This window comes from Anticarsia gemmatalis, chromosome 1 (assembly GCF_050436995.1).
Source record: "Anticarsia gemmatalis isolate Benzon Research Colony breed Stoneville strain chromosome 1, ilAntGemm2 primary, whole genome shotgun sequence".
Taxonomy (NCBI): domain Eukaryota; kingdom Metazoa; phylum Arthropoda; class Insecta; order Lepidoptera; family Erebidae; genus Anticarsia; species Anticarsia gemmatalis.
In genome coordinates, this window is record NC_134745.1 from 4,354,501 (window position 1) to 4,367,929 (window position 13,429).

General features: G+C 32.5%; 1 protein-coding gene across 1 annotated transcript; it reads right to left on the reverse strand.

Moving 5' to 3' along the window:
• Positions 1–4,365: 4,365 nt before the first annotated feature.
• On the reverse strand, positions 4,366–13,188 carry LOC142972505 (uncharacterized). Its single transcript, XM_076113708.1, has 4 exons — positions 13,036–13,188; positions 6,473–6,542; positions 6,169–6,208; positions 4,366–5,945 (listed from the first exon to the last, which is right to left on the reverse strand). Exons 1-4 carry the CDS (start codon positions 13,088–13,090, stop codon positions 5,751–5,753), a joined length of 360 nt encoding a protein of 119 aa, XP_075969823.1. The 5' UTR covers positions 13,091–13,188; the 3' UTR covers positions 4,366–5,750.
• Positions 13,189–13,429: the final 241 nt, after the last annotated feature.

Sequence of the window (13,429 nt, forward strand, 5' to 3'; positions counted from 1 at the left end):
CTCATGAATCACGTGTCACCGTATCTTTACTGTTGAGCCTTTAACGACACCCACTAGAGATTGACGTGGACATACGCCGAGCCCATTGATATTATCATTTTATTAATACTAATATAATATTATAAGTGCGAAGGTTTTTATGTTTGAATGGAAAGATTTGGTATTAAATCAATGTCTATTCCGTTTCAGTTTTCCGATTAAACTAGACAGTGTTTTAGCTTATATACCAAAATAACACATAGGTTACATAATCCTAGCTTGTGTACTAGCACAAGCTGTAGCGCGATAATGTAAAGTCCAAGGCACTCATAGAAAGATACAAGACACACATACTTACAGATAATCGCGGGCGACAGCTATAAAAAAGAATGTTTCATTTCAGTCAATGAAATGAAAATGTATTCAAAATTTATAGTAATTTCCCTCCATGGCCAATTCCTGTATACATGCCTATAACCACTATAGTCCGCGCGAACAGAGTCGCGGACAAGAGCTAGTTTCTTATAATATGTATGTATGTGTAGATTGTGTAGGTATCATAAAGGTTTAACTACGTACCCTTAATTATAATAATGATTTTCTAGGCAAAACACACGTGAGTCATCTACCGGTTCTTTGAAACATTAAAATAACTGAATGTGTATAAAATAAAAATATAATAAACTCGTATCTTTAGTACTAAAGCCACGATTGTTTTTAAATATATACCATTGAAATTCTAAGAAAGTTTATCGCTTCGATTATTATGTGTTAATTAAATAGTTCTAAACGGTGATTAACTTAATTAAAATAGTTGGAATATTTCAATAAATATATTATAAATAAGCTTGACTTGGTTTTGTTAACATTTTATTTTTAAATTATAAATAAGTTTAGCTTTTTTCCTAGTTATTTCGCGGGGACTTTTACAAACATACAAATAACGGATGCAATGTTTATCCATACCTAACCGATTACAATAAAGGAAATAGAGGGAAAGCTTCTGTGTCTTACTTTTGAAGGCTTCAAGATGATAGTGTTACATACTATTACATATACATACATAAATTAAGGGCGGAGGGCAAGAGACCAAAAAATGGCACTTGGTACGAAACTTACAAACTTCCCTTGCTTCATTCACATCCATACATCTTGTCATTGTGTCAGAACCACAACAGATACTATTAAGGTACTATAATATGCAATTGTGATTGTGGGATAACATAATATATAGTTATTAGCTGTGTCAAAAGGCTTACGCATAACAAGAGATCCACAATCTTTTAGATGTAAACATCCGGGATCATTGATGTTGCAACTAGCACTCCTTGTAGGGCTCTAACCTCCAACTATTATTTACCCAGGTACCTCAGTACTTGAGGATGTTCGCAGTACATTTACATTTCAATAGACATTCTATTTAAATAGTTATGTACGTATTTGAAGAACAATCGTTCGACCATTTTATTTTGTCGCTGTTCTTTGTAATTGAGTCATGATTTCCGAAATGCGCGTCTATTTGATATCCTGGTGAATCGGCTTCCGTACTCCGCAGAAAAAAGAAAAAAACAGACCTATGTAGAAAAATTTAAACATTATAAGCGCTAGAAAAAGCTTGAAGTAGGATGTTCCTTTAATTAATTTAAGGTAATGTCATCCATCTTGACTTTTACACCATTCGAAAGAATCCCAAACAGTGTATTCTAGTAGAACCTAAATAGCATGTCGTAGTCATAGCTATGATCAAACCACACACCATTTTATATTGTTGTGACTAATAACTTTCTATAGAATAAAAGGCTAGTATAATGACATTTATTTACATATAGGGACAGGAGGCTCAGACGGGACTATGAGTAAGATCATGAGAAATTCTAACGGTAACTTAAAGTTTCCTTTCTTTGGATAATATTCAACTTGTTGATAAAATTAGTTTACCGTCTGAACTTTATCTTGCTAAAATAGGAGAAAACCTTATACCCAATGGGATTTAACTTGATCATACATATACCTTCGAATACTAACAGAGCCAGCTTGCGACCATAGCCATAGTAACCTAACCTGTAGCTTGCACAATTGATAGCAAAATACACTGTAGAGTTCAGTTTGGCAACTAAGCTATCAATTAACAACCATGATAATCTAGGAGTGATTTTTAATCTTCAATTCACAATTAAATATAACAAGTAGTTTGAAGTACTCTATGCATCATTAAAATTAATAACCGAAGGTGTGGTTTATACGAAAAAAATGTTGTTAAAATAAATAACAAGCTTATGTCCGAGTATGTAAATTGTTTTTGTGTTGAAGAAATATGGGCGCTTACATCCTGTGCGTACTATGGTAGCGGTCACGGTATTCAGTTACGGGATATTAACTTTTAAAACCAGGTTAATACTCTAGTAAACTATTCTTATGATCGAGTTTTAGAACGAATGTCAACAACTGCGACTGCCTCTGTGGCAGGTCGGTAGAGTATCCGACTTTTAACCACAAGGTGCGATTTCGATTCCCAGGCCGGACAAAGTGCTATTGGAATGTTACTACTTTATATTCGGTTATTCTCGATACTCGCTAGTACAAACTGAGGAGAATTTTACTAAAGGACTCTATATTAAAAGCTTAAATCTTCTTTGCTTGGTTTTTAACTTGTGTCGCATGACGTCACGATTCCATTATGTCATGCGTTTACATACATACAACATTATGTACGATTTTATGGAGTTGCAGCTATTGTTCGCTAGTTATATCGGTTGACAATCAGCTGGCCTATTGCATTGATTAATCGGTCATTACCATTGATTAGTGCAAAAGAGCATTGACTTGAAATTAATAATTTCCTTGAACTTGAGTCTTTTTGTTTTAACTTCTTGAAACTTTTCAAAGTATGCATAAGTTTTTTAGATTTGGGTATAAGGTAGATGACCCGGAGACCCTGTATGAAAGTTGGTATAATAGTTGGTAGAGGTTTAGCAATTCGCCTGATTTGGGAATCGAATAAGGGATTTAACCATCCACTACTCGGAAGGACCTGCGCCGTGGTTTTTCTCCAGTCGAAACTCCCCATTAGCGACCACTAAAAAATTGTTCTTGCAAAATAAACTAGGGCCCTGGTCAGTTCTTCATACAAAATTTATAGATAGTTGAATGTGATAAAAAATTATCTCGCTGGTTGTAAAACTCAATGCTATATTATTTAATAATTAAAATAACAGTTATAATAGTTTGTTATAACACAATTCATTACACAATATAATCTACTAGCATGCTCGAATATTGAATTAATAAGATCGATACGAATCGCGGAGATTATCATACAAATGCATAAAGTGACCATCTTTTATCTCATGGGTCAAGGTTACATGCGCGGCATAAGGTCAGAGGGGTGAGACTGTAGGCCGATATCGAAAAGTAGATTGTAAAATATATCTAGATACTGTTGTCAAGTTTTATCGATAGATGGCGTTACGTTTATGCAGTTAAACCTGTTTTAAAAATATGATTTTCTGGTTAATTTATAGAATCTTCCTATTTATGGTACGATTGTAATTGTCTGCATTTAACTTTAAGAGTTACTTGACATCTATTAGAACTGCAAAAATGCGCTAGGGTGTTGATAAATTTTCTATACTTTTTCTATTACTGAGAAGGTACCTTTACAACGGAATTTTCGCGAGTTCCCGAGTTTCTTGATATACCCCTTTATATTCCTTTGATCTAGATTTTCATTAATGTTATTATAAATAAATACTATTAAGTCACATCGAGCTCTGTCGGGTTTCAAAAACTAGTACATCTTCAAACACGTCAAAAGAGTTTTTTTATCATATTAAACAACAACACATAACCTAAGTTAGTTCCTGCAGACGTACCTTCCTTCATTTTACAAACAGACGTATAATTAATATAATCGTGCCTCACGATTAACTTAAAGTAGGTACCTAGTAGAGTTTTATTACCACTTGCGTAGGGCGCCGGCCGGATACATCCAAATGTTTATACTAAGTATGTTTAATACTAGGAAAATTTTAAGAAAAAACTTAGTGTTTGTTTGTTAGTGGTCATATCGGCGCCGCTGCACGAAAATATTGGGTCCGATACGCTATATTTTTTTATACATACGGTTTGAAATATTTTTTTCTTGTATGCCTTAAAATAAACTTAAAAGGCTTTTTTTCATATATTACATAAAAATAAGGCCCAAATAAGTAATAGCTAAAAATGTGCGATTTGGGATTTTTGTTACGATGTTTAACACCTACAAAAATCTTGCTACTATCTGCTGAGGCTTTAAATCGTGTACTTGTGTATATTATACTATTTATGTAGTTTGTCGTTTGGTTGCTATAACTATTATATCAGGCACCGTAGTCGAAATAAACAGAATTACATTTAAAATTTAATTTATTAACATTAATATAATTACAATAATAATCACAGAATATCACCGACTTTAATCTCATGTTAGCTATTTAACTAAAAGAAAATTTAGAATTACAAACATACGATTTATACTACCTAAATACCAAAAACTATTACTGAGTCATTTTGATGCTCTATGCATATTATTATATTTCATTCAATAAGTATCAATTGTAAATATATTAGACCTCCTTCTTTTCTAAGTCAATAGAAAAAGCTGGCAAGACAATTTTTTTTGGATGCTTATCCATTTTCAACGGGCCTTGTAAGAAGTGATAATATATGTTTTATTTGTTTATATAATTTGTGACATACATAACTCGAAATAATTATTTGTTGATAGTTACCCAAACATAAAACACTACTGATACCTCCTTTTGATGTTTTTAGAAGTCCCATTGCCTTTAATGCCACTCGACAAGATACTGAGACGAAAAATAGGAAGGCAGATGCCCCATAGGACACCATGAGACTAGCTAGAGTCAAACCATAATTTATGTCTATCTCATACGAATATCAAATATCTACGTGTTAGACTTGTTAAACACATATTCGGGCCGGCACTGTCGGTTCGGCAGTATTTATCGAACAACAAAACCGACTCGAAACAATTAGCTACAACTCTTCTTTAGGTCTTAGCCTATTCGGTCCCGATCGTGACAACTCGGCTTTAATTTGGGCGCAGTAATGTTGAGGGCCTTTTTTCCCGAACATTTATCAATATTATATTCGATTTTACAGCTGGACCGAATAATGCTTGCCCGAATATGTGTTTGGCTCACAAAGATTTTCCGGTTTCAATGCCAAGCTAACATTATTAAGCATAGCATTGACTGTATTTGCAAGTCATGCTTTCAACTATCAACTTTGTCCTAAGCAAATCCATTAGTGTCTTTGTAGCTACAGAATACAATTTCACTATCAATATCAAAGCTTAAGTGCGAGGTCGCTTCCGCAAACAAAATTTTCTTCTATCATTTTCTTTCAGTCCAACTAATTTATCTTTACAATGAGTTATTATGCCTTAACTTAGATCTATAAAATATATCGTTTCATATTCTGTGCAATAAAATAACCATTAACGTGATGTTTCGTAACATATTTTATACAATTATGCATCATGGAGTAACATATTTTTTTAATTTTCCATAATCACCATGGAACAACTTCAGAACAAAAGATAAGATCCAACATAGATTGGACATTCTCCTAATTTTATGGTTACCATTTTATGGTCAACAGGGTACCAGGAGTACAGATAATTGATTGCCAATCGTACCAACCAAAATTAATTCTCAATTAATACGTAATTACTGCACTGAATATGAAACAATGACTTAATTTAAAATCTAAAAGGGAAATCCTGTGGGCTTGAAATCGAATTCTTTGACTTTTCCATTGTTGTTGACGACTTTGTGGCCGCCGCTCTCGTGCGTCTTCTGTCCGTTGAAGTCGGATGAGGACTGGAAAGTATACTCGGCTTCTCCGTACACCTGGCCACCCTGAGGAGGCTTCAGGCTACGAACACTGTTGAAGGACACGGGCTGAAATATAATAAAGATATCTTGTTAATAACCGTTTGACAAGAATGTTTTTTCTTTGGTTTTCTTTGCAGGATGATGAGTATTATCTATAAGGGTCATTGGGTTTACCTTTAATCGGATGATGTATCTGATAAGGGTCACTTTGATAAAAAAAATGATAGTACATTATTCTAAGAAAGTGTCAAATCAATTTTAAAACTTTTGTGAAATTTATTAAACTCACCTTCCACGCTGAATTCTGTTCTGCCAGATTTCCGTTTATACTGTAACGAGACAAAGTTATGTTTTAATTCCAATCAAAATAAAATTACATCGATGTATTCACATTTCATATTAGAAAAAAGTCAGTCAAACTTCCAGCTGTTAAGCTAACTGAGACTTATCTATGCGTAGTGATATCGTTAGTTAGAATCTTATTAATGTTGCAGTCAAAACTCTTAACCAATCAAAACTACTATTGACCAGTCAAAAGTACTTTAACATTTCTCAAAAATCATAGGATTTGGAATAGATGCATCATCACTTACAATGCTTGTACTTGATCCCAGTTGCCAGCCTTCGCAGCTTCTACGATGTCATCGTATGTCGAAGGACGAGCTGAAACACCAATTTATCTTAAATTAATTAAGTTTATACCAAACAGTTGTTCATTGGATAGTCTGTGGGTTAAAAAAATGTTCAGTTAAAGGTTTAAAGCTCATAGACCATCAACTTAGTACAGAATGTTGTTTGCAGATTCGCGACTTACGGAGGCATACAAAATTCAAAATTTATAACATCTACTAGCGGACCCGACAGACGTTGTCCTGTCTACACGTCTTTAATTTGTAAAAATTAATTAAAAAAACATTGTCCAGCGGACAAAATTGTGAATCTAAACCATTCTATGATCCCCTTGAACACACACAAAAAATTTCATCAAAATCGGTCCAGTCGTTTAAGAGAAGTTCAGTGACATACACACTTACAGAAGAATTATATATATAAAGATAACCTGACGAACTGGTTGGTGGCCCGTCTGACAAATCTACTTAATTTTGGAAATACAAAGAAATATTCTCAATTAAATTGTCGGATAATAGGTATGAATAAAATAATAATTGTTACAACTAAGTGTTTACAATAATTACAGGATAATAAAAGATCGTATCGTTTGACTTGACAATGAAGTAGAGTTATTATAAATAGTTTTCCTTCAATTAACTTACAGTGTATAACTTTATGTCACATAAAAATTACATCCGGGTGGCATTCAATCCGCATTAAATCATAGGAGAATAATAAACTACACACGTTCATATATACATGATTTCACGCCTGTAATACCCGAATATGTAGGCAGAGGCGTATGAAATAGACGTTTCGCCATTAACAATGTTAGTCCCACGTAACTAGGGACGCCTCGTGTCATTTACTAGGCACGTTACCGAACTCTTGAAATATTCTAATATGAATATCATCTCCCACGCAAGTGGTTGCAGGTTCGAACCCGAGGCAACACACAAATGACTTTTCGAAGTTATGTGTGTATCAGTAATAATTATCACTTGCTCTAACGGGGAAGGAAAACATCGTGAGGAAATTTGCCATGCCTAAAATTTGTTTAATACATTTATTGAGGGCATGCAAAGTCCCCAACCCGCACTTAGCCAGCGTGGTGGACTCAAGGCCTAACCCCTTCCTTATTACGGGAGGAGACCCTTGCCCAGCAGTGGGACATTAATGGGTTAATATTTATTTATTTTTATTTGAATAACAAAATACCACAGGACTTTGCCCGACCTGGTAATTATGCCCCTCGTGATCAGCAGTGAGATACACTACCGATCGAGCCACAGAGGCAGATTAATTTTACTAACATTTTCCTTTTTCAAATTACATGTAGTAGAGAAGTCAACTAAAACTATCTCGTGACTTTAAAATTATATGACTCCACTTTAATCCTAAAGAGGTCATCAGCTCGTATTCATATGTCACATCCTGTTTGAGAAATCTCAATTATGGCCAATGTTATTGACTTTAAACATAGACCAATAAAAATGGAGTTTACCAAGTGATTTATTGATTAGGAGCTCGTTGATAATATATCAATAAATACGGAACTACATGTTCTCGTACATATGAAGTATATTTGCATCACAGTCAATTTACACATCGCAGTCACTCAACTGGCCTTTTAAAAGAATCTGACAAATAAACGAATTGTGGAATGTTGAATCTGAGGTTAACGCTTAAAACATATTGCTCGAAAAGGGGAATATTATTTTAAGAATTCTACAACGTTAAAAACTTATTCGTCTCTCCTTCTCTATTCTAAGGATGGACGTCAAATCTGTCTACTGAGTTATTGGGTATACAAATAATATGTAGTATTTTGTATAGATTAGTACCTAGGATCCTCTTTATCGGATACCTCGATATCCCAATAAACCTTAAACACGATCAATTTCGTGGACCCACGCTAGTGTACCCATATTGGACTTAGCAATACCCATGATTGAGTTCCATATAATTTTAGTAGATACTTTGTACCTAAGTCGTGAATATTAACAATTTTAAATATTTACTTATTATTGAAAAAAATATGTATTGCAATTTATTTGTAATAAATAGGTAACTTTATATGCTCTATTTGTACAATGTGATGATAAGTTAATTGCATACCTATTACAATTCTCTATTACATGGGTTTTTATAATAATAAAATGCAGTATTTATGTGCACTGATATAATAACAACCGTTTAAATGACACAAAAAAATATACAGTGTTTATCTAGATTCCAGATGCTTTTAATATGTAACTTTATACTCTTGTTTATGATAATGATACTAAAAATAATTTATTTAAAAGATAAAGTAGTAGTTTGCAATTGCCCTAAAAGTAAATATAGTCTTGGCCCATTTTGTAAACATTTGTCAGATTTTTCATAAACCGTTTATAACCATTTGTTTAGTAGCTGTGCAAATTACTTTCTTTACATTCATCAAAGCACCAGTCCCTATAAATAATCATTCAGATTTAAATAAGGCAAAGGTTCAACGTCTGATATAGTTTCTGGATCAAAGATACCTTAGTATGTACAACATGAGTAGAGAGACTCTTTATCGTCAGATAGTTATAGGTATAAAACTATTATTTGGCCACATTTTCAATAGCATAAACAAACCAATTTAAAATTTATTACCGAGGCTGGTAAGGTGTGAAATAATTCACTAAACAATATCCGTAACCCGACATTAACATCTCTATTATATCGTAAAAAGAACTCGAATTCTTGTACAATTTATATTCAAATATTCAATTTTATTAGAAAACGCCATACGTATTGCGTACGATAATAATATGTTAATTTCTATATTATAGACCAAATTGGTTAATCCCACTATTGTAGTAAACAATATTATTGAAAATTATTATATATTTTACATATTTTTTTTCTAAATTTATGTGGTCACAATGTTGTAGACAGGAATGTAGACGCCTTTGTTTTTTTATTATGTTAATTTGTCTCGAACTAAATTGAATTCAGGCGCCACTAAACTGTTATCAATAAAAAGAAAATAAAACAGTCGTATTTTTAAAATAACACTGATTGAAAGAATTTAAATATGTTGCTACGAGAATGATTAGGTATGCATGATAAAAGAAGATCTGTATTGATTTATAGTTCATTCTTGATGACCGATTTTCATGAAATTAATTTCTACTTATTTAATTTGTTATCTCTTCCCTATATGTTATTTAGTGTGTGGCCCTATATTATTTGATTGATGTAACTCTTAAAGTAGAATAATAGCAATATTATAGTTATTTGGTAATTAGAACGGATAAGATCATTGACTGAAGATTATACCATTATTCACTGAATAAACAATATGTAAAAAAAAGATTATTCTGAAATAAAGTTTTTACAAACTGCATGCAATATTTTTTGAATTGAAAATAATTACCGGGATTTTTGTATTTAGTCATTTTACTAGTCTTTATTATTGTTTTGATATCTACGAATCATGCTAGACATCCGGTTATTAAATTTTTATTTATTCTCTCACGCATGAGGTAAATTCAATACAGTTATGACGCATTTGGAGACGAGAACGGGTTGAATTTTGAGTTTTCAGTGCGTAATAAATTTGAGGGCCATGTGCCATAAAACTACGTATGTAAATATTCATATTTAAAATCTGTTTATAATGCTATATTGTGAAGATTCTTCTATTATATTTTTAAGATAAGAAACCTAGAGTTTCTTGTAAGTCCTTTCTCACGGGCTTTACCTTCAAAACCTGCCGCGAATTATTTCGATAGTAGCTTTGTCATAATCGTACGTGTGCATTTGACCTACAGAAGTTACTTTTTGACCTAAATAATGTGTTATATACTTTTTACATTTAGCACTTATCCAATCTCTGATATTTATCTTAAGTCTATTAAGTCTTTTTTGCACTCATTTCTGTTCTAATTTTAGCAGCTATCTAGATCGTATTAAGAAAACGAATAAAGAAATAACCGTTCATGCATATTTGCATATTATTAGTGTTTTATAAGAAATAATCGAAATAAGTTATATTCTATAAATTTCTTCTTTCACACTCATTTAAAAATTTGACTACCAACCAAACACGATAGCGCAGTGCCTTGAAAGGCTTTCATATTTTTTCTACATTTCGAAAATAATACATATTGTAGAGTCACTTTTTACGCACAGTCTTAAACGTCAAACTTACAAACCGCTTAAATACATTGCAAAACTACAGTCGTATGCTTGTAGTAAATGGAGGTTATTTTCATAAATATGGTGAGAATTGCACATGACATTCTTGTTAGAATAAATCACATACGACTGTCATGGTCGCCGGATGTCGCTGGCCTCCTAACAAGTTCATTACCGTTGTAGTAAATAATTAATTCCGTCTTATGCATTTATATCTTTCTGATCCAAGATTGAACTATTTCGGGAAAATATTGTCCTTTATGGCATTGACTCAGTTAAGATGTTTAGGCCTGCAACGTATAGGTATTGATATTCGTACGACTGAAATTCTACTTGAGCAGTTGACTGGGTTAACTAAAAATTATTAAACTTTTACTCGTAAAAGTATCATCCCAAATGTTAAGTTTCTCATGTGTTTTTTTTTCTTTGCTGATATCAAAATTATTACAGACAGAGATATTATTTTAGGCACGCATTTAATCCCAACGTAAATACGGAATAGTGACGTCACTATGTCGTAATTCTGTAGGTACTTAAATGTGCTTTTCAAAAGTAGCTGATTTGCTGATTTCGACATTTTCTCTGTATCGTGGTATTTAATGTGAATCCAGAAAACGATTGCAAACGTCGTCATCTATGAAGTCGAATCGATATCGACAGTAAGCATTAAACAACAGTATAATAATAATTATGTTGACATATAGCAAGAATAATATTTGTATCACTACAAGTCACTAGTTTAACTCGATCTGACTGCCAATACATGGTTAATATATAGATAATATACGGAAAGATTCTATATAAATTTTGCCTTTATTGTTAACTAGATCCACAATATTAGATACGCCAATATTATGACCGGGTGTTAAAACGTAGGATATCAGTTTCTTACACGCATTCCAAGGAAAAATCACCATATTCTGTTATTATACTAAGGACTAAAGTAATGTACTTTAATATTTTCTATAATGGAGAATTCTGTAATAGAAAAAAATCGTACCTTAAAGTACTTACACCCGAAACGAATTACCTATTACGAATGTATTAGCGTTTCATAATACGCTAATTAACTTTTCAAAACATACTGAACATTAGACGCAATTAACAGGTTTTTCTAGACATCGCCACCATACTAAGATATTAAGTAGAATTACAAAAATTGGCAAATATTTCGCAATATTAAATTGAAGACTTCTTTTGTATTGTAGTCGATTATATTCACTTCCTGGGTTAAGTCTAGATTCTAGAACTATTAGTAAAGACTTGCAAAACAACAAAATAACTACATTAATTTACTCAAGACTAGACAAGACTGCGTTTGTGGTGGTCGGTGGTGTATCTAATTGCTGATCACGAAGTCTCAGTTACGATTCCCGGATCGGACAAAGTGCTATTTAGGGGCCTTTTCTAATTTATATTCGAATTAACATACAAACATTGTTACGAAACGTGGGGGGTATTTAATACACCTCTGCCTAAGCCTTTGAGTATAACATGCGTGATATTATGTATGTATGTAATTACTCATAAACGAATTCGAGGACGCGAAAAAGGCAGGTTTTTATTTGTTAATTGGCTTCAAATAATTACGAGTTGACAATTTGAAAAGAGTTACCGTGAAGTTTACGATGAGTTGTGATTGATCGACAAAAACTATTCTTAGTGCGTGTTTCAAGTAAAATAGTAAAAAATGCGTAAGTATCGACTTCGGATAGTATTGTATTCGTGAGCTAAACAAAAGGGCTATTATATCTTGCTGTGCGACAGTGCAAGACGGGAGGTAATTGAAAACAAATCGCTAATTGACTTTACACCTTTAATTTCCAATTATACTTGCGTGCGCCTCTTGTAAACAAACTTTATGCAATTTTTATTGCATTTCTAGAAACATTTAGTGTTAGTAGTAACTTTATCAAAATTGAGATTTATGGCTGTAGTATTTTTTATGATATATTTTGTAATATTTAAGTAAATCCTTCTAAGAAAATTCTGTAAGATTCGAATGCTATTGATAATTTAAAAGTACATTTTACTAGATCGGTTTATTTTATTCAAAACATCAATATATTTTTAGTACTTACTTGTAGACGCATGTATTATGTTCAAACATTATTTACACGAAACCTTACAAATTTCGTCAACAACGCGCATTTTCTTGACATAACTTCCGCATTCGATTTTAAATATCACCAATAAATTATGCATTTTTTACAAGATGATTACTCGTCACGAATTCAACAGGTTCTTAACAATAATTAACAGACAAATGTTGTTAAACTATGCTAAATAGAATTAGGTAATTTTACAACATATGATGAGTGATAAAATTTATGTATTTTTATCGTATTTATGTAAGAATAATTTGGTGGCTTACCTTGGACGGTAACTGCTAAAACCACTAGAACCAACGATAAGGCGATTTTTGCCATTTTAATGTAGATACGAATACGAATTAACGAGTTTTACGTGAACACGTGTGTTCGTTGTGAATAGACGCGACTATATGCCGACATCGGGAGCGATATCAAGGCTTTTATCGTTCGCTATATTTCCATCTATACATTATATGTTCACATATGTGATAGGGTATTATTGTACACATCCAAGGGTTCGTTTTGTTGTTTGTATTCCACTACCTACTTATTTAGATTTTATGGTCGATGTCGTATGGGTTTTCTCAATTATATGCTAAATGTTTCTTTGTACAGAAGTTGTTTAGTGTCACAAAAACGAAAACAAGTAAATATAGAGTTGTTTATGTAAATGTG

Excerpts from the sequence above, each read along its gene's own strand:
- LOC142972505 (XM_076113708.1), bottom strand. The coding sequence starts at position 13,090 with ATGGCAAAAATCGCCTTATCGTTGGTTCTAGTGGTTTTAGCAGTTACC. Across the intron at positions 6,543-13,035 it reads TTTAGCAGTTACCGTCCAAG|CTCGTCCTTCGACATACGAT; the intron begins GTAAGCCACCAA and ends TTGGTGTTTCAG. Across the intron at positions 6,209-6,472 it reads TGGGATCAAGTACAAGCATT|TATAAACGGAAATCTGGCAG; the intron begins GTAAGTGATGAT and ends GTCTCGTTACAG.